Source organism: Polistes canadensis, unplaced genomic scaffold (genome assembly GCF_001313835.1).
Source record: "Polistes canadensis isolate GaletaPanama2010 unplaced genomic scaffold, ASM131383v1 scaffold_1, whole genome shotgun sequence".
NCBI classification, from domain to species: Eukaryota; Metazoa; Arthropoda; class Insecta; order Hymenoptera; family Vespidae; genus Polistes; species Polistes canadensis.
This window is the reverse complement of record NW_014569548.1, coordinates 2,076,223-2,099,533: the sequence shown is the minus strand read 5'-3', so window position 1 is coordinate 2,099,533 and position 23,311 is coordinate 2,076,223. Positions and strand designations below refer to the sequence as shown.

The following is a 23,311-nucleotide window of genomic DNA, read 5'->3' as shown; positions in this document are numbered from 1 at the left end:
TACCAAGAGACGTCCTGAACAACGTCTTTAAAAGCAATCCTAGAAAGAGAGAGAGGAATGATACCCATGAAGAAAGCTTGCATAAGAATATTACCAGTATTACGAAAGAGATTAAAAGTATCGTTGAGAAGTTTTAATAGTTTTCGACAAATGGACATTACTTTCTTAAATATTAAATTATCGTATTAAACTCTAATCCATTTATATATTAACAAAATATATTTTCTTCATTCGGTGGACAATTTGAATGAAATAGAAGAATTCAAAATAAGTCGGACGTCGTGTTAACGACAATTTAAAAAATAAACATTAGAGTTATTGTTCTTTTGGTAAATCCTTTTTTTTTTTTAAAAAAAGAAATAACATATAGATAAATTCGTTCGAGAAAGGAGGAACCACCTTTCTTACATTAACCCAGCAATAAAGGAAGGAAGATAATAAATCGTGCGGAATAACTACCACCGGGCACACCTGTGCCACAGAATACACACATATAAAACAGCTAACCAACACACCATAGATTAAACTATATATATATATATATAGATCTTTCTCTCTCACCATGCCAGGAACGTATTATATACTCTAGCCGTAAGTGAGCAACGTAAAAGTGTCTTAGGGTACGACCACCGGCGTGCTACTACTACTACTATTACTACTTCTATTACCTCTATACCTTTGCAAAACTATATTTTACTGCGTTTCACACAGCACGAGTCTGGCCGATTTCAAAGAAAACCTAGAGAATATAAGGGAACTCTCGGTGAAAAAATAAAAAGAATGAAATAAAGAGAGAGAGAGAGAGAAATCACGAGTTCTTTACACCCACCCGTCTAAACTGCTCCGCCTCTGAAACGCGTTCCTTCCATATCCTGCCTCCTTTTACATTGTAATTCCAGGAGAATATTAATGGCCGCGGTACTCTCTTGTCGAGTAAAGTTTCGACAAAAAGTAGAGCTCGGTGATATAACCACCGAGCACGGCTTTCACGAGTTCTTACTATTTTTATTAACGATATCTTGAAATGTCTAATACTGTCAGCCAATCAAGGGAACGACATCGTCCAAGAAGTTTCACGTTTTTCTTTATTTTCTATTATTAAATGTAATCTTTAAAGTGTGTGTTATATACCTCTATACACTATCTATTACTTTTTCTATCCGTCAAGTAATCAAGCAATCGCGTGAAAATATTAAAATCATTTGCAAAGAACAAAAAAAAAAAGAAAAGAAATGAAAAATAAAGGGAATGAAAATGTATCGAGATTAGTAGTCGCTATACGTGTGTGCGTGTGCGTGCGTTTTGCACGCGATCGCACGTGGAACACGCACGTAATACGTACGTGTATATATATGTATGAGTATACTTATATATAAACAAGTAAGTAAATACGTATACACAAGTATATGCACCATTGAGGCGTTAGAATAAGTCAGCTGTTCTCCTCTTCGTGGTAAAGAATGTGCGTGTCGAGGGGAACGAATTCTCGAGTTTCAGCTGACGAGCAGGCGTTCTTCTTCGTGTTGCTAAGCACGAAAAGACCCAACGGCAACGACTACTACGAATAATAACGTGGGACCCTCTATTCCTTTCTTTCTTTCTTTATTTATTTCTCTTTATTTCCCTTTTTATTTATCTACATATACTTCTTTCTTCATCGACCCGAAAAGGGGGAGGGGAGGTTGCCATTTAGCGAAAGAGAGTACACGAATTTCGGAAGGTAAGCTTATTTCCCGAAAATTCATCGACAATAAAATGCAGCACGTTGTTATGATTATTATTATTATTATTGTTGTTGTGTTGTGTTGTTCGTGGTGGTTTTTTTTTTTATCTTTTATATTAAACGAGTTACGATCAATGCAAGCAAGTCACATAGATATTGAAACACCGAGAAATGAAAAAGAACTGAGGAATCGGCAAACGTTTTATATCATCGAATGAAAGGCTAAATTTATAATACTCAAGAACGAGTAGAATTTTCCGCTCGATCAATTCTTAACGAAGAGGACGGTTGTATTGTTATTTAAAAAATATTATTGCAACACTTTACATTTCTATGTAATCCTATCACGTCCGTAATCCCCTTTCAATATATATATATTTTTTTTTCTTCTTTCTTTTTTCGCGATCAATGATTCAACGAACGGTAAAGAATTGTTATTTCTTTTCTATAATTTTGTTGTTGTTGCCTTTCTTTTCTTTGTTTCGCTTCGTCTCAATCGTTTAACCTAGAAAACGATTGTAATTATAATTATCAATCGTCCGGAAAAATGAATTCGTGCTAACAAAATCTTAAGATTAAAATTCTCAAGTCGAGTATTAACGTTTTTTCATATTCGATCCATACTTTTTCCACGAACTTCGCGTGACTGTAAATTCAAATCTATAATCAACACGTTATCCTACAACAAGAGAGAAAAAAAGAGAAATAAATAAATAAATAAATAAAAGAAAAGTGTTCTTATATTAAAAACTTTTAAAAAAGGGGAAATAAAGTTTCGTGCTCGTATTATAATAACTTTCCTCCGTTGTGCTTCGTTTCCGGATTGTTTATAATTACTTTTTCGCGGGGCGTGCAACGAAGCACACGACGAGGTGCGTCGCGTGCTGCAACGACTGGATAAGGGAACGCGTTTTAATTGCCGCACTGATGATGATGATGATGATGATGATGATGATCATGATCATGATCATGATGATGGCGCAAAACTTTCTCGTTCTCTTTCTGACGTCACATGCGATATAACACATAGTATGAAAACCAACGATTATCGAATGGGCTTCCAACAGAAAATCGGTACGAGATCTTTCCCCGAACCCTTTTAAGGGCAAATGCTTTTTATTTTATATACTATATATATATATATCGTTTATCTTTCACGAAGTTACACGCTCGTTCCACATATTTTGTAGGCCACGTTCTCACACACTTGGTTACTCCTTTTCTCGTTCTCTCTCTCTCTCTCTCTCTCCTTCTCCTTCGTTTTTTTCCCTCTCTCTTTATTTACAAATTTTCGCAACTGCTACTAGCAAGTCCTCGTATGCCGCAGTTTTTTTTCTTTCTTTTTTCTTTGCCGATAAAATCGATCGAAAAAACTATGCACATAAGTAGAGAGAAAAATAATTAACAACGTATTATCAATCTAAACCAACACGATGTAGGTTTTTTTTCCTTTTTTTTTTTTTTTTATAACGTAAATAAGAAACGATCTTTCTCTTTGTATAACTATCTGATATTTAATTTACTTAAGATTTCAACGAGCATCCATTTAAATATTATTAACAACGTAATCGTGTCTTGTAAGATACTAACATAGACTTTAATACAATAATGCATACATAACCGATAACTTTTTCTTCAATCTTATGGTAAAATCATTGATCGATTTTGATAAAAAAAAAATGTAATACAAATAGACGAATATTCGATGAACTCGTATATGTGCTCATAATTATGAAAGTGGTCTAATTGTAAGTCAAAATTAAAAAAAAAACATGAATTTATCAGTCACCTCACATCACATTATTTTAAACTAAATTAATTCAATATAATTTTCACGATACTGTCAAAAATGAACCGTTAAATAATGTTTGTTATTTCAATATCATATAAAATTCATGTAATGTTCAAATGTAATCCTTTAAATATCTCGAAACAAGAGATACATGATTTACAATTAGATCACTTTCATAATTATGAATACATATATACTTGTAAGTACGTAAAAAAAACACACACACAATCGTAACATACATCGTCGCGATCAAACTTTTAAACAAAGAAAAAAAATATGAATAATCTCAAATGATTATGTACGAAAAAGTATAACGAGAAGAATAATCAATAAATAAATAAATAAATAAATCAAAAAAAAAAAATCAAACAGTACACAATACGAATCGATCAGTTTTGTGGTCAGAACGGAATTATTATCGAACGGTCAGGAGGGAAAGAAGAACCGGATTGACCTATGACATCGAGGGATCAACCCGATGAAGCATCGAACGAGAGCACGGAACGGGGGTTATGGGGTGGGGTGGTATGGGGGATAGGGGGAGGGGAAACTGATCGCAAAACGTTAGCTGTCGATTAACCCGCATTACGTTACGAGGGCTTCGCAGCAGCTGGATCTTTCTTGCCGTCTGTTTACCGGCTGCATGCGGCCTCGAATCTGGAACACGGAGGAAAAGAAAGAAAGAAAAGAAGAAAGGAAGAAGGATAAGAAGGGTCGGAGGGATGGGGGAAAAGGTAAAGCTATACCACACTGTTGCCATTGGTTCTTTTTTTGCCAACACGTTGTTTCAATTATTTATTCGAAATTTTTCAAATTGTATTTCAACGTTCGGCGTTGTACACAAATTCTCTACGATAGTTTATTTGAATATCTTATAAATTGATGAATTAAATGTTAATCTTGTTTTATTAACATTTCGTATTGATTAATTATACTTGATTTATTTATCGTAATATAAATTTGTAATAGAAATTGTAGGGTTTGTTAAATGTTTCCTGTTATAGGAAAATTTTAGAAAATCTTGTTTTAAAAGATGATTAATATATAATAGAAATAAAGAATATCTATTTATGTTGAGATGATTTTAAATGATTAACTTTCAAACAATATTTAAATACATATATAATATATAAAAAAAAAGAATATGAAATGATAGATAAGAATTGATATAAGAAAATTCGAGAAAATTTGAAGAGATAGCGAAGTAGAAGCGAGTTGACCTTGAGATTCCACCGAGGCGTGGGTGTACTTCGTTTCTCTCCTCTTATTCTTATTCTTATTCTTATTCTTTGAGATATTCGACTCGATGGAAAGAAATCCGGATCCGGAGGCAGAAGACGGTACACAACTACTTCGAAGTTGAGTTCGAACAGATCGAGGCACGCGTTCGCTGAACCATAACCCCGTTTTTATCTCTAAGAGATACCACCACCATCATCACCGACACTACCCACGAGAATACATTTCGCTGCAGCACGCCTTTGCCGATCTCACAAACCGATAGGAAAACTTACCCTCCTCCTCTGCCCACTCTTTCCAATTTTTTTCCACGACTTTTATTCGCGTGGAAAAAAATATAGAGACAGAAAGGGGAATTCAGCAAATTCCCATAGAGGCCTACTTAAATCTTGTTTTAAATAAATCTAATTAATGTGTCATGGTATACACAATTCTTCAATTGTTAATAACATTTTAATAATGTTAATTATGTTAATAATTTTCTTTTTTAACTAGAAACTATTTTTTTTTTCTAGTTTAACTTTGCAGGTTTCGAAATTTTTATCGCTCGAAGCCTTTTAAATTAATTCGATCTCCTGCTACTGGAGAAACGGAGAAGGATCGATATTGAAAATTATATCTATTAAACAATTGTAAAACTACTTAAACACGATACACGAATTAGCATACATATAATATAATACTATATACATAAATTCGTAGATATATCGTGGATGATAAAAATATTAAGAAACAAATAGGAACTCGTCGTTCGATAAATATAAAAAGAATAAAAAGAACAACAACAACAACAACAATAAGAAAAAGAACAAGATTAAAAAAAAAAGTATCGATGTTGTTTCATTCGTATAAGATCGTTCGCCATGGAGGAAAAGTAAAAAGTGTTCGATAATGGCCGCAGGATCATCGTCGATACTTGCAAGTATTAAACTCGCGCGGCTCGTTTCGAGTAATGGCCGTAAGAAGATCTCCAACAGAAAGAGAAAGAGAAAGAGAAAGAAAGAAAAGAAAAAGAAAGAAAGAAAGAAAGAAAGAAAGAAAGAAAGAGAGAGAGAGAGAGAAAAAGACTCGTAGTGGACTCTCGTCGGATAGATAATTCAAGAGTGATGCGCGTTCTTACGAATCGTCGAACGAACGACGGGGGGGGGGAGGTTCGGGGGAGAAGGGTGGAGGTAGGGTAGGTAGGTAGGTATGTGATGCTAGGAGGGAAGAAGGAGGATAGGGTTGGTAAGAAAAGATACGACCTTGACGTATCTTCTCGTTCCGTTTTCGATCAACTATCTCTTTCTCTCTCTTTCTCTCTCTCTTTGTTTCTTTCTTTGTTTCTTTCTTTCGCGTTCGTTGGCTCGCTCGTGCTTGCAATTTCTTGCCGATCACGGCTCTGTACCAGCACGATTAAGTCGTACGCATTCGTAGAGAACATTGTTGCGAACCCTGTTACCAGGCGTCCACATCGCAAAAGGGAGATAGATAGATAGCCGACGACCATAATCGGCTCTCGTAATTGCATCCGTTCTTTCCTCTCTCTCTCTTTCTCTCTGTACCAACTTACTTGCTTGCTTGCTAGCTTGGTTGGTTGGTTGGTTGGTTGGTTTGGTTTGGTTTGGTTTAGTTGGTTGGGTTGCTTGCTTGTTCTCTCTCTCTTTCTCTCTCTTTCAGTCTTTCATCTCAAAAGCACAGCTACGCGATATCACCGAGGGCAAAGGAACGACGAGTTAGAAGTCGAATCGTGTTTCCTCGTGAAAATCTTACGACGACAACTAGTTTGCCTCAAGAACCAAACCTCGAACCATATCGATCGAACGATCTATATGCTCCTGTTGAACGCACTCGTGTCCCCCTTCACCTACACCCCCACCCAAATCAACCAACCAACCCAACCACCCACCTTCTTCTCGTATCATTTCTCACCTTAACTAAATTTACTTTTTCCTCGTTCTAAATATAAAATGATTAATTACTTCCGAATAGAGATAAATCGGTAATATTGATCTTAAAAATATATTCGGATAATGTTTAACCTATACGACATATGATATGTATATATATGTATGTATTACATTATACAACGGTATACAGTTAAGTTCCTGAAACTTCAAGTTTCCTTGGGAAAGAAAAAAATGAGAAAAAAAAAAAAAAAAAAAAAAAAATTAATAGAAGAACTAGATGAAAGTAATTGAAGAAGTAGAATGTGTATGCAAATGAAAGGCGTATGTATAATCGATACATCTTGCGTCCTTCTCGCGCTTTAACGTGCACGGGATGAAGGGGTGGACGACTTACGTCACGCTAGAAAATGCGGGCAAGGTTGTTCCTTTTCCCAAGGCGCGTATATACGCCACAATGGATACGCGGAACCGCAACAACAACCGATCAAACAACCGATACCACCACCACTACCACCAACGAGTGGTATTATTGAAGAAAAGTAGAACGACCGGATGGGAAAAGCACGTTGACTTTATTTTTACTTTTTCTTATTTTTTTTGTTGATCAACGTTTCCTAGATATCTCCAAAAAGAAGAAGAAGTAATTCACCCACGTGTGTCTTTTTGATCTGCTACGTAATAAAGAAGTCCGATAAATGGGAAATGATAGTTTTCCTAGTCGATAAATATAGTTACCAACGGGTTTAGGATATTGGTTGATATTTAAAAATATTGTTATTTTTAACGAGCAAGAATGAGAACGTTCTAAATCCAGATTTGTACTAGGCGTGAATATTGTTATCGATTAAGAATACTGGTTTTATCCACGATCAAGTCCCCGGCACGTTCCTGTATTTCTGAACACGAAGTAGTAAGCAAGATTTGAATATCTAAGAAAAATAATATTTCATTTAAGATATCAATTATTATTATTATTATTATTATTACATACACATACACATACATAGACACGAAGTCAAATGTATATTTTAAAATCGTACAAAACGAAGTGCATTCCACGATAAAGAAAATATTTATACATTTTATATACATACGGTATTGATTAAAACGAGACAAGGTAATTTGTAATCAAATTTTATCACGCGTTCACAATTTTAAGGCCTAGAAAACTATGAAATATCTTGAATTTCTCCAATGTTAAAAATGAAAAAAAAAGCATATGATTGAAAATCATTAAACAGATACTCAAGTTTATGCGTCTATCTATATGTGTATATATGCATACGTGTGTGTATAAATATGTTATAAGTAGACGTTCGGTTCTTACGTATGCATAATAATCACGATTGTAGAGAGTCTTTGACAAAAGGAAGGTGTAATCGAAAGAAGAAGGATCAAGTTTCAAAGCTTTTTTTTTTTTCTTTTTTTTTTTATTAGTTCGAAAAGAAATATTGCGTTCGATTCGTTTGCCAGGCTCGTTCGAGATGTCCGACCTTCACCCGACTACAGTCGCCATTATGCTCGTTACACACCGGTCGCGGTTGTAATTTACGGTTAACCGAACGGAAGCCGAAGGGGAGCGACCGCGTTGTAACGAGGTCGGCAAGTATAGGGTCTTAACGAAGAAACCATCTCGATTCTCTTACTTCCCCCCTTTCCACTATCTCCCCCCTCCTGCCCCATCAGCCAACTCCTCTCTTTCTCTCTTTCCAAGTCAATATAAAACTTTTTTTTTGCATCATCGATACGAGTTTACTACTAGTTCATAGTTTAATTAATGGCCTATTAAAGTATTACTACTTTTTCACCGTAATAACAAATTAGGACGTTAAGTAAACTTTTGTTTATCTGTCGAAAGAGAAATTGTTCGATAATTTATTACACACATAATATAAATTTATGCATGCATTAAAATAATAATAATTCCACAACGATAAAAATAAATCAAAATAATTAAAAGCTTTTGTATATAATCGTTGTTGATTTTCTTACTATGTTGCGCATTATTTAAACGTATACAGGAAGAAAAAGAAAAATGGAAACGATTCAAAACAACGAGTGAAAGGAAGAGACGAAGATAAAGACGTGCAAGAAGTTTCGAGAGGACGACGCGTGGGTGTCTCGAACAGGACCCCAAGAAGTATGTATACGAGAGACTTAATCTGATTTTCGAGGATACAAGAAGAAAAGTGCGGACTGCTCGGTAACACGGTTCCAAACCTGTTTTTCGTTACGAACAAATCCACCGCTCGCGTATACCTTTGGCTTTGCTTTTTATTCTTATCTTCGATCGCGAGAGAGCTCACTTCCTAGTTTTTACTTTTGCCAATGGAAAAAAAAGAGAGACCATGCGAGTTGACTCGTTAATGGTATTTTTTTTATTTTATTTTATTTTTTTTTTAATTTTTATTTTGTCAAAGATTTCAAAGAATAACGCGTCGTTTTACCTCTTCTATACTTTTTATTATCTTAAGAAAACTATATAAAAGGAAGGAAAAAAGAAAATAATAAGAATAAATAAATAAATAAATAAAATGTCGTTTGTGTATTAAAAAAAAGAAAGATTTTAAGGTTTAAAAAGATTCGTATATTCGGTAGAACGGCATTTATTTTTCTAGTAAGGCAAATGAAAAAAGAAAAAAGAAAAATAAAGGAAGAAAAAATTACTTAAACACGTTCGAAACGTGACGACACAATGGCACGGAATGATCTGGGCCAAAGGTGTCCTGCCATCAAAGGATCGTGACCCATAGATCACAGCGTAATCGCAAACGATCCATTCGCCCTTTTCTGTCTCTCTCTCTTTCTTTCTCCCTTTCTTTCTCAAACTCGTTTCTTAAAAGCATCCATGTCGTAATAACTTCCAACGAGACTGCACCTCCGTCCTCCGTTTTAGTTCGTCACGATCGATCTCGATCCATAGAGATCGTTTCTAGCAGGATATATTTCTCGATCAAAGAGATCGTTACTCGAACTTCGTTTCTCTCTCTCTCACGAGAACTTTAAGAAGAAATTATTGTTTCCCTTCAAATATTTCGACATTCGAAAAGATATATATAAATCGAAAGTTCGTTCTAAGATCTAAATAATTACTAATCAAATTATTGTAAGTTCTTTAAAAGATAGATAATTCTCATAGTTTTTTTTTTGTTAGGGAATATGATGATCTAGGTATACGGTTATGTAGTTGCTGAAGAATATGCATGAATAGGAAAACTTTCAAAGAAGAAAAAGTGGAAAATAAAATGTAAATTAAAAATTCGTTGTAAGATCTACATAATTACTAATCAAATTATTGTAAGTTCTTTAAAAGATAGATAATTCTCATAGTTTTTTTTTTGTTAGGGAATATGATGATCTAGGTATACGGTTATGTAGTTGCTGAAGAATATGCATGAATAGGAAAACTTTCAAAGAAGAAAAAGTGGAAAATAAAATGTAAATTAAAAATTCGTTGTAAGATCTACATAATTACTAATCAAATTATTGTAAGTTCTTTAAAAGATAGATAATTCTCATAGTTTTTTTTTTGTTAGGGAATATGATGATCTAGGTATACGGTTATGTAGTTGCTGAAGAATATGCATGAATAGGAAAACTTTCAAAGAAGAAAAAGTGGAAAATAAAATGTAAATTAAAAATTCGTTGTAAGATCTACATAATTACTAATCAAATTATTTTAAGTTCTTTAAAAGATAATTTTCTCATAGTATTTTTTTCTTAAAAGAATTTGATGATCCAGGTTTACGTTTATCTAGCTGTTGAAGAATGTGCATGGGTAGGAAAACGACAAGAAGAAGAAGAAGAAGAAGAAGAAGAAAAAGAAGTATCGAGACGACCTTGAGAAGAGAGAAGGAAGGCAAGAACGTTCGTCTTTCTAGTCTTGCTCGAATACCACCCTCGTATTTTCTCACCCGCGAGATATCCAAGGGAGCGTACCGACACATCGTCGATTTTCTTCTTCTTCTTCTTCTTCCTTCTCTTCCTCGTTTTTTGATTTTTATTTATAAAACATAAAACATTTCCCATCTTTCTCTATCTACCTACCTCTTCTCATCATTCCGGCGCAATTCAAGAGAGAAAAGATCACGCGAGCAAACGGTGTTCCGATCGAGCGAGCTGATAAGTATAATTAAGGCGACGGAAAGTTGAAGAGAAGTACCGACACACAACTGTTGTGTTCGAGAAGAAGGGGGCTACTAACTCTGTGAGTTACACGTTTGAAGCCCTTCTCTTCTTATCGTTTATGATCGACATCATCGAAGGGATGTTTAATAAGATGTCCTATCGTATTATTTTTCAAAACTTGATTTACATTCTTTTAATATCTAACAATATATATATATAATAAGAATTTTGTTGTGTGATAAGTAAATATCTTAGAACGTTTGATTATTTAAATATTTGATCATTTATAAAAATAGGATATTATAAATATTCCCTGCTATTATTGTATTATTTTAAAGTGACAAATTTGGAATTAATTCTCAGTAATTCGCAGAAAACAGGGCCAAGAATATTTTCTAAAAGGGTACATCATCATCATCATCATCATCATCATCATCGTCATCCTTCTACTTGAAAGAGGAGTAGAGCATTGTTATGTTAAGCGAAAAAGATGGTTAGCCTGGTAAGGACAAGGAGAAAGATGAGAAGATGACGGAGAAGGAAAAGACGAGATCCGAAGGAAGAAGAAGAAGAAAAAGAAGATGAAGAAGAATGGAGATATGTATATGCGAAGAAAAGAACAGCTGTTCGTTCCAGGCTCAGCAGCTGCGTCCTGTGGCACGTTCCGTTGCCCAAACTGAGAAGACTACCAACAACGACCTTCGCGACGATGAGTGAACGAAAAACGAAAAGATCCCCAATTTCGACAAGAATCGAAGCGTTAACTCTCATACTTCAAAGAACACTCGCAAAAAAATACAGAATAAGATTGGATCGTCAATCATTCATTCGTTCGTATTAAAGATTCTCGATTTTTTGTGGAATAATCGTATCGTTCAAAAAACTATATCAGAAATCATTTTTTTTCATGTTTTACTTTAATTCGATGTGATGATACAAAGTGTCTCTTTAATGTTTGGACACATTGACTAAAGTTTATATAATTTAATGAAATTTTCTATATGTTAAGACTTTAAGGACACTCTGTATAACGTGCTCGTTCTTTTTAAAGATGCAAGCAAAAATAAATGAAAGTACATTTTTAATTATAATTAATTTTAATCTTTTAATTTTGTAAATTAAATTTTTCAAGCGTCTACTTAAAAAATTTCGTTTCTTCGTTCTACACTCTTAACTTGTAATCAGTTAGAACTAAATCGATTTCAATAAATGCATATGATAAAAATGTACGGTTATTATTTTAAGATTGAAACTTATTAGGAAAAGAACAACTTTAGAAGTTTCTTATTAATCGTGGACGTGGTCCGGATAGTTTCTTTTATAAACGCACCTTACACGAAGATATAGAAAATCATTCGTTATCTGATTTCATTTAAAATATTATATCTCTTGTGCCTGTTAGTTGCTTTCTTAAAAAATACTCAAAAATAATACGCTAATATATAAAAGCACAAAACCAACCCAACCGAGACGCAATCGAACCCATTTCAATTTTATAGAATCAGCTAATAATAAAATCCATTATCAGATTCTTAATATATATTACGTCGTTTAAAATACATATCTTATTAACATTTCTCAAACCGACCTGTATCTGAATCGAGTTCGATCTTAATTCCAAATACCGAAGATACTTTCTCCGGTAAGTGAGATTCCAATTTACATGAAATAATAGAGGTAACGAAATGAAACGTACGTTTAATTCTGAAGACACGTGTCGTGAGTACCGTGAAGAGATTTCGTAAATTTTGGAATGAGAAAAAAAGACAGAAAGAGAGCATAAGTTTGAGTTTCTACGTTTCTTAAAGGAAGGTCATTGTCGAACGTAACGCGACACAAGGCCCGAGCAAGTAGGCAGAAGAAGAAGAAGAAGAAGAAGCCTCGAGAGCTCAGAAGCACTAATTGCGAGCACCGTTACCGTTACTTTCCGGATGGCATGCCTGTTTCTGTCGCGTTAACTCGTCCGGTCCATCAAGAACGTTCGCATAGCAGAGTCTTATAGTCGAGAATCCAGAGGATAGCGGATTTTCATTCCATTTCTCTCGTCAAACGGATTCCTTTCAGTTAGAACTTTTTTCTTCGAGTCTTTTTCTTTTTTTTTTTCCTTACCTTTCTTAAAATAAAGTCAGTTGAGAATGATTCCTTAGGGAGTACCCTTGAAAACCTACGAAGTTTAAAAATATATCGATTCCGAGAGAGAGAGAGAGAGAAAAAGAAAAGAACTGCGACCTAAATTTGTAGACTAAAATTTTTCAAACGATGAGAAGAAGACGAGTGGAATACGAGAATCGAGAACGAACACAGGGTACGACGACACGCGCGTCGGTGTGTGTATTTATTGCTTCCGTTTTACGACAGGTGATAATAAAAGTGTAGTAGTATAGTTAACCGTTCGAATATATCGGTACATAGTCTTTGTTGTCACGTTTAATCGTTACGTGTTACTTTTATATAGGTACGATTACTTGCTTATTTTTTTTTCTTTTTTTTTTTCTTTTATATATTACGCGTTAACGGTAAAGGGTCAATGAACTTTTTTTGTCAAAGTATAATCGATTGATCGATCGAATCAAAAATCTAACGGGGAATGTATATCAACGTGGCAGACGCGTTAATCTAGTTTCTTCTAAAAATAAAAAAAAAAAGCACCCACAAACGAAGTTTGCTCGATTGCGTGGGAGTTGATGAAATATCGTGGCAATTAACGCGATGAATTTCGTAATGCCGACGGTTTTAAAAGCTAAGCGAAACTAAACTAAACTAAACTAAACTAAACTAAATTAAACGAAACGAAATGGGATTAACGTATAACAAAGTATCCGTGCTTTCAAGTCGAGCATGTTTTATCGTCGAGAAAGGTGCGCCAACGTTTGAAAATAGTTCTTGACATAACGAGGGAGTGGAGAAAAGGGGGATTGGGAAGGAAATTGTTCAACAATGTTCTTATAAATAATTGAAATAAACAAAAAGTCATTATAGTTCCATTAAATGTCGGTTACTAAAAAGTTTTATCTACAACAAATGTATAATATTATAATTATAATATTATATTAATACTTGGAAAGAGTATTTAACTTTGACGCTACGTAGTAATAAAAATAAAAAGAAAAGAAAAGAAAAGAAAGGAAGGCACGCGAAAAGTTTAAGATGCCAAGAAGTCGAAAGAGAACTCTGCTCACGGCAGACTCGTTTATCGAGGTCAGGAACCAAGAGAGTCTCGAGACACTCGAGATTCGAGAAACGCAGTGACCCGGTGACGGAACGCGCCTGAAAGAAGAAGAAGAGGTTGCTTTGGATGTGCGACTGGGAATACACCGGGCGCCATCGAATACCCCCTCATCATCATCGTCATCATCATCTTATCTCTTTTTCTCTTTCTTCTTAAGTTAGCAGAAACGGCATGAACAGTAAGACGGTGGCAGAAACGAGCAACCGAACGACTTTGCTTCGTGAGACGTTTGCTTATCGGGGTCATCGAGCTCCTCTTTTTTCTCTCTCGCGAGTTCGACGAAGAGAATCACGAATGATAGTAGTAGTAGTAGTAGTCACCACCATCATCATCTCTCTTTCTTTCTTTCTTTCTTTCTTTATTCCTCTCGATAACCTCCTCCTCTTCCCGCTTAACGTAACTCGTAAAAGCGTATTGTTCAGAGAAAGGGAGTCTTCTTCATCTTCTTCTTTCTCTATCTTTCTTTCTCTTTCTCTTTTACTCTAAGGCAGATATCGTCCCTTAAAGCCGGTATATCTTCCGAGGTAAGCTCATCCTTTTGTACTTTACCTCGTGCTGGAGGTAAAAGAGAAAGAGAGAAAGAGAGAAAGAGAGAGAGAGAAGAAGAAGAAGAAGAAGAAGAAGAAGAAGAAGAAGAAGAAGAAGAAGAGCTTGCAACGTATCTACCTATAAGGGTATAAATATCGAGTGGCAAGTGCATAGCGGACGGTTTCTGCATACTCCGCCCGGCCACAGGCTATTTTCAACCCACGCTGAACCCTCTTCTTCTCCACCACCTCCTCCTCCTCCTCCTCCTCCTTCTCTTCTCTTCTTCTTCTTCTTCTTCCTTCTTCTTTACCCTTCTCTCCTACTTTGATCCATTCCCCGTCTTTTTCTTCCGCGCTATTCTCCGAACACCGGCTACCCAACACCGTAAAGCTCGAATCCGCGTCTCTCTTTCTCTCTTTTCTCTTTCTCTTGGACCGAGAGAAAACACTCTCTCGGATAGATTTATTTCTCTCGGGTGTCTCTTGCATAACATTTCCATCCTACCGTAAAAACAAGAATGAGAAATACAACCCTAAACTATGATTTGCGATTATGAACTCGCGGAATATAGGAAAGCATTAAAATAATTGGATAAAAAAAACGTGTGTATAGTTAAAGTTTCTTGCAACTTGTAATAAGACGCTAACCCGTGTATGCTGGTCGCCAGATGTTACCGTTCGATGATTTGACCGATGCAACAACAGTGCTACACGAGTTAGTATTCGTTCCGTTAGAGTACTACCTATAAACCCAATAAACTATGAGAGACATGTATCGGTGGCCATCCGTGTCAACGATATCTTTCCCTACCGTAAATTTGATATTCTGGGTTAATCGGTTGTCGTTTATTATATATCTCTATCACGATTCGAGATGAAATAACATTTCAGAATCTTGTACTTCGAAAGATCATTGGTTATTTCCCATCTCTATCATCAACCAGTGGATTCCGTTAAGAAATATGTAAGATTACTTCCCCATCACTTCCCCCATCACTTCACTTTACTCCACTTCTTTCCTCTTTCTTCGTTTTACAGATAAAATAGTTTCGTAACGATGAGAAATTCGCGGTGATTCATGTACATAACATTCACCAATAAGACGAGTTTATAATATGTCTTTCTACTATAGGATGTCGCAAAATAATATCATCGTACTTCGAAAACGCTTGATACACAAATTGTAATATATTTAATAATCGAAATATGGTCAAATTTTTGTTTTTACAAAACTCGCAAACAAATTTCACGTTTCCATTTACCACGCGCGATTATTTTCTTATATCATAAAAATAATAAAAAACAATAAGGTGAGAGGTATAACGTCTTATATACGACGTGCGTCATCGTGATTCAGAAGCATTCTCGCGGGATAACACGTCGATCGTAGAATCCGTAAAGATCTTCGCGAGAGTACCGTTTTCTTCTCTTTTCTATCTCTGTCTTTATCTTTCCTTTCTTTCTATCTCTTTCCATCTCATTCCTTTTTCCAATGAAAAGCTGACGCGCTTGAAGAACGGTAAAGAACTTCGTGAAGATCACCCGTGATGTTTCGCTCCGGAATGGCGCGTGTCTACCGTAACACCCTCGGTGAAGTTAATGAATAAATCATGCGAGTGTATCTCTAGCAAGACGCAAACCTAAGACACACGGTGGTGGCTGTAATAGTCATTTTTATACTTTCTTTTTTTTTTTTATCACATGCACGTATGAAGAGAATTTTTATTAATTAATAAATATTTCATGAAATTGTGTTATGTATTATTTGATTATATACGACATGTGTATTATATAGACGTATGCGTATATTTACTTGAATGAAAATAAAAAAAACAATTATATATATATGTGTGTGTATGAAAAATAAACTTGTTTTAACAATCTCTCTTATTATTCGTAACAAGAAAATATTCCTTTCCTTCGAAAGTGATAACGTTAAATTGTTCCAAGAATAATCTTAAAGTGGGCGATGTTCTATCACGCGAAAAAAAGAAAGAGAAAGAGAAAAAGAGAGAGAGAGAGAAAGAGAGAAAAACAGATAACGAAAAGATAATGATCGAAGCAAGTTTATGCGGCAATAGTAAGAATACAATATCAAAGATTTAACGCGAAAAATTAGTAAAATAATTATACTCGTTTTGTTATGTCTGACAAAATGGGGTTGGGTGAGTAGGGGGGTTTAATCGATGTTTCGTAGGAACGATGACGAAAGGAAATAAAGATTGGTCGTGTCGTTGCTTATTTTCAACGAAAGAATATAGGAAAAGGAAAAAGAAGTGATCGTAGATAGAAAGGGTAAGAAAATGAAAGAAAATAAATGTAAAATAATGATCGTTCGAAGATCCAAAGTAAGTTGTCTGCTGCAAATGCAAAACTCGGCTAATAAAGAACGTTTCATGAACGTTCTTCCATGAACGGGAGGCACAGGTATCGATTTCACAGGCAACAGACCACTTAATTGGTGGCCACGGAACGCAAGCTTCGGTTTATTTACATTTCGCGAGAATAACGTAGCGTAGTACGATATAGAGCCATAATATTTATATCAGAGAGCCCCTTTTCTTACAGACGTTTATGGCGTCGCTCTGACGATTCGATCGTCTCAAGATCGAGCAGCTATAGTGAAATGTTTGCCTCCTCTCTTAAGACCACTCCTTATCTCTAGTTTATTGTACGTGCCTTCGATACTCTCGGTTCTTTCGCTCTACTTTTTTTCTTTTTCTTTTTCTTTGGCATGCGACTAACTAATAAAAGATAACCTGAAAATGGAATAACTTTAACAAAAAGAAAAAAAAATATATATGTATGTATGTATGTATTCATCAAACTGGAACATTCGAGGTTTTGCGACAAAAGTGATTTTTTTTTTATTCGAGTCTCTGAAGACTCGACGACCTTGCATTAATTAATTCTCACCCGATAATCAACCGGCAAAATTTTTATTCCATCATGGAAACAAAGAATGATACGTCGATTTAAATGCTAAACTCGTCGAATCAAGGACTCTGAGATCTCAATGTTATACGGGCATCGGTGGTTAATTTATAGTATACTAGGTGTCCCAAAAGTTACTTTACCTAATTGAAAAATTATTATTTTATAATGGCAACGCACATCATAGAGGGTTGATATTTTTGTCTTTTTTTTTAATAATCAATATCAATACTTTCGAATGACATAAACAATCTGTTCTAATCGTATAAATGTAATAACGATTGTTCTTATTTTGTTTATCTTTTTCTCGTTAAAAGCAACTTTTGTGACATTTTATATACTTGTCTACTTTGACTCATTGACTTCTTGATACGAATGCTGATTTCTTTCTCTTTATTTTTCTATTTAACATAAATGTTTCGCGAGCACTGTGTTTAAGAAGTTTTCTAGTAAAAGTCTCAAAGAGAAACGAAGAAGAAGGCGGCCAGGTGGTCGGTCGGTGGTGCAAATGTTATTACACGATACTTTTCTTCCACGGCGTTCCGTCCTGAACGAACGTCCATGATTGACGGCAGCATAAATCTTTGTAATAATTAACGTCGTTGCGGAAGAACTCGGATGCGTCCGGTCGTTAAGCGAAATGCATTAACAATATATCTCATGTGGGTGAAGGTAGAAAAGTAATTATATATGCAACCGGCATTTGAAATTGTACACGTAGGACTAGTTGGCTTCCTTATTCGTTAGTTCTCATAATTCGTGCCGCCTTTTCAAAAGACAATCTACGTAGAATCTAGAAACATTATTTTATATATATCGTCTAATCTATAATAAACTAATCTAATCTATAATCTAATCATCGATCTAACATAATAACGAGTATATTATGAATCATTTGAAGAATTTATTTTAACGTTTCGAACATTCTAACTAATGTAAGATTAATATTTCTATTATTGAACGCGTAAATTTATTTCATGTTTTTGTTTATTAAATACAACACAATAGATGTGTCGAATCTATATATCTGGTGTTTATATGTATACAATACTTAAATAATAAATACAATATTATCGATATACGTATACATAACCGAGAGGAGTGTGTCTCCTCAGGAGAAGAGTTATGCAGATGCTTACTAAAGGCAATCGTTGAACAAAAGAATCGCGAATGAAAATGGCAATCGAGCAAATCGAGGGTGAATGCGCGACTGGTCGTGACCGTAATACGGCCTTCTGAATTTCGCGGAGCAAACCGTTCATAAGAATAATAACCTAAGGTAGAAAACAATGCCAAGTTATTGAACCTAAATATATATATATATACACATACGGTTAAAAAAAATACAAATATATTTTACGTTCTCGAGAGATACAAGAGTATCAGAATATTTTTCTTTTATAATAACCTTTCGCGATTGTATTTTCTTTGTCAAGTATAAATACCAATGTATATAACGTATATATACTTATAATGATTTCAAAGAATAACATTGTAAATGATTGAAAGAAACAAAATGTTGAAGAAAAAGAAAAAAAAAAAAAGACAAAAAAGAAAAAATACTGAGAAAATCATTTACAACGCAAATCCTGTACGCCTGCTGTTTACGGTAAAACATTAATACGCGTTTGGTGTAATAATATCGGTTCGTTTCTTTGCAACGAGACGAGTCTAACAAAGTCGCACTTTTCTAGCTTCTAATCTTGCATCCAAGTAACGTCCATGACCTAACCCTGACCGAGACCCCAACAACACAACTTCCAAGATATCTCTACGTTTTAATCGATTTCGCAACGACGATATGGAAGAAAATTATAAACGAACGATCAATTTAAAAATATGTCGTGTCTTTTACAAACGCGAGGAAAAAAATGTAGGATTTTTGTGATTTTTACGTCTGGGAATAACATTTTTTTTCTCCCATTTTTAAACATTAACTTGATATTCTACTTTTTTCTTCTTCTTCTTCTTGTTTTTATTTCTTTCCTTTCTTGTAGCGGTTAATGTTAGACGACCGGAGGCGAAAAAAAGTGTAAGGAAAGAGAAGAGAAAAAAAAAAAGAAAAAAAAGAAAAAGGTTTGAGGGCGTAGGTCGTAAAATAATATCGGCACGCAAAGGTTCGACCTCGATCTCACGGTAGGAACAAGTTTTCTCATCGAGTTGTGAGTTGAGTTGAGTTGAAGTTCGAGTTCGAGTCTCAAAAAGCGATCGAAGAAGAGGAGGACCCAAGGAGGCTCTAATCAAACGAAATTATTCTTCGTGGTCGAGAAAACGATATTCGAAGGAACGACTTTCGAAGGCGTTTCGGACGAACAAATTACGTCACGTTTATTTTACGACACTTTCAGTAATCCTTTCTACCTACCAAAGTTTCTCCTTTCCTTATTTGACACAACGTTAATGCGTCAAAATATTAAACCGACATATATACACACGCACGTACAATAACATCTAATTACAGTTTAATAAGAATCTTAATCGAATGTTATTTTTTACCTAACAGAATGTTTTTTCTTTTTTTTTTTTTTAGAACCTATATTCTTTAACTATATTGAACGTTTATATATTAGGTAGATGCATTCATTATTAAGAATTATCACTAAAATATAATATAAGTTATTGAGATAACAATTTTTTTTAAGGTATTTTCTGCGTAAACATCTAATTCTTCTGCGTATAATTTTTTAACAATATCGCTAGGGAACGATTGTCTAATCTTATCTTGTAAATTATTACAAAAACATGCTATATCATTCGTTACGGTTTTCAATTTAAAGTCATTGCATATTTCGTTATTTTGCGCATATCAAGAGAGGTAGGTACATTGACGATAATAGTTCTGATTATTTCGGATTGCACAGCTTTTAGTCTAGTTATGCGGCTTTTAGCTGTCATGTCCTATCACACATTATGTTTACTAAATCTTAATAGGTTTAATAATTGTTTTATATATTAAAAGTATATTATCTATATTTAACTTTGAATCTCTGTTAGTTAATCAGAAAATGTTTCTTTTTGTTTTGTTTAATAGGAATTTGTTATGGTTTACTTAGTAAGTATTGTTTCAAATCATTTATCTGATTATTCATTGATAGAGTTTTTGCATTTTAAACGAGTTACTATTAAATTGATAGAATTGTTATTATACCATTAAGTATGAAAGATCCGATTATTCCGATTACTTCTTTTCAATCAAGAAATCGAACATTTAATATTTAATGATCAAATATATTTGGTTTATTTTTCGATAGTATAATAATATCTCTAATTTTGATAATTAAACAATTAATATTTTTCGTCGTTGCTATCGATAGTTAAATTTGCCAAATGTGATAAATAATTCAAATAAATTATTTAAACAAACAATAACGTAAGAATTATTAAATCGCATTAACCTACAAATACCATAAGTAACAACATCTTATAAACAGGCTAAATTATATCGTTTAAACGTGAAAACAAAAAGTGACCTAGAAGTGAATAATAAACAGATTCTACAATTTTTCGTTGAGAACCCTCTCTCTCTCTCTCTCTCTCTAAAATTGAAATTTGAATACGTTATACACGCACACTCTCGGTATAGTCATCGGGTTTAAGAATTTTCGAGTTCGATCTTAATTTGCGGGGATAGAATGTAAGGGGTTTAAAGAAAAAGTCTGTGAATATCGTTACCAAGAGGATGGAATTCAAATTGAGAGTCCTAAAACCGGTTGAAGATACGAAAGAAAGAAAGAAAGAGTTGAGAGAGAAAGAAAGAAAGAAAGAAAGAGGAATTAAGAATCTTTACTTGGGTTTTTCTCTCTTTTCGAGAATAAGGAAAGAAAAGAATAATAATAATAATAAGAAGAGAGTCTCGAATCGGTCGGTGTCGCTCACTTACCGTGCGAAAGGCTGTTCCTCGACTTCGTAGAGTTCCTCGAGGGTCTGCTTCGAGAGAACCCTCTCCAGTCTCTCGGGCGTGGGAGCGAGGTGCCCCGGGATGCTGGTAAGTTCGAACAGGCCGTCCGCGGTCATGGCGCCGCGAGACTCCTAAGAATTTCTCCTCGTGTGATACGTACGTACGTATGTACGTTGCTACGTCGTCCTCTTCGTCTTCTTCTTCTTCTTCTTCGTCGTCTTCGTTGTCGTTGTCGTTGTCCTAGAGATAGGCAAGCAAGCAACCAACCAACCAAGTAGGCGCGCGCTCGCGCGCACACACGTCTTGACCTTAAGTAGAAATTAATATCCGAGTTGCACAAAAGGAACGATAAATATAAACGAACGAGAAAACAACGCGGCGGGGTTGATACGGGTGGGGGAGGGGGTCAGTAGCGACGATGCTGTCGGGAAAAGGGGGTGGGGTGAATTGGTTGGAAAAACAAAAAAAAAAAGAACGCGCGCTTTGTCACACCAGGTTTTTCTCACAAAGGCCTTTTTTTTCCTTTCTTTTTTAATTTTTTTTTTCGCGGTGTCAGCGTCGTAACGAGGAACGACGGAAGGATATTATCACGTCGTCACTGTCGCGAAAAAATTCGGACCTCGTACGAGGAGGCATTATTTCTTTTTCTTATTTTCTTTCAATATTTTTTTGTTGTCTTCCGTGTTAAAATCACCACCTGCTGCTGCTGCTGCTGCTACTACTTTTTCTTCTTCTTCTTTTTCGGTCTTTTTTTTGTGTGTTTTTATGTAAAGTTTTCCAAGTAACGTAAGTGGGTCGTTTTCCCTCGTTGAGATAACTCTCCTTTTGTATTTATAATGAGAAAATAATAAAAAAAACGTGGTCGCAATAACGGAACGAGTAGTCGCAGCACACCGTATTATATCTACTCGTATTAGCCGAGGCACGCGCTTTACAGCTGTGCGAGCTTCGTAGCACACAACCACCTCGCGCGACGGTCAAACGACGATTGGCCAACGAGCCGACGTCGAATGCCGACGTCCCCACTCTTACTCGTGATCTGCGCTAGGCCGTCGGAGTGGGGAGTTCAATGTTCGTCGGCGACACCGAACTTAACCGAAGTCTATCGAACGTTAGCCGAACATTTTAGCGCGAACTACGAACCCTTCCCGCTGTATATTCTTTTTCTTTCGAACGCGTTTGCTTCTTTTTCTTCTTCTTCTTCTTTTTCTTTCTTTCTCCGTTGCCTTTCCCTCTTCCTCCACCCTCTCGTCTTCCTCGTTATCCACTTCTTCTTTCTCTTCTATCGTGTCGTGCGATGACTCCGCGAATCGTTTCTAAGGTCTCTCTCTTTGCTTCTCCTTCTCGATTTCGACGTGACGAATTAATGCGATCTCTCCTAGGTGTATCCCCCGTATATCTTTCTAGCGTATCTTACCTAGAGACGAGAATTCTACGACTAATACGATCGATGCGAGAGTATCTTTTTTTAAATGCTACACTCAGAATTCTTTTATTATATATACTTTGCCTCCTGTTTGCATTTCGTCGCAGCTGCCGACCGACTACGATCGTGATAAATAATTCCGTAGTTTTGTGTAGTTATGGTAGTTACCACCGAAGGGGTCCTTTTGAAATAAGTCTAAACAATCGTTCGTTCTCGTTAGATTTTTAATAGAAATCGTTCGAAGAAGATAATAAAATATTTACTAGGATTAAAACGAAAGAGAGATTGTTTCTGTGAGAGAAGAAACACACACAAGAGACGTAGGACGCGACGGGATCTTGTCAACCACCTTGCATGATTATGGCGAGCCAGCATGAATAATGGAATGCATAATTTATATGTTTCCAAGCGAAAGAGAAGCAACAGCAAAGAAAAGAGAGGGTCCAGAGTTAATCTCTCTCTCTCTCTCTCTCTCTCTCTCTCTCTCTCTCTCTCTCTCTCTCTCTCTCATCTCTTATATGCAAGC

General features: G+C 35.3%; 1 protein-coding gene across 1 annotated transcript in view; it reads right to left on the bottom strand.

The window, feature by feature from the left end:
- The window catches only part of LOC106783959 (serine/threonine-protein kinase 17B-like), a 94,799-nt gene extending 72,023 nt beyond the window's left edge, over nt 1-22,776 (bottom strand). Inside the window, exon 1 of the mRNA XM_014742987.1 lies at nt 21,342-22,776. Within this exon, the coding sequence (XP_014598473.1) occupies nt 21,342-21,475 (134 nt within the window). The 5' untranslated portion in view covers nt 21,476-22,776. The remainder of the gene's footprint in view (nt 1-21,341) is intronic.
- Between the last annotated feature and the right edge of the window lie 535 nt (nt 22,777-23,311).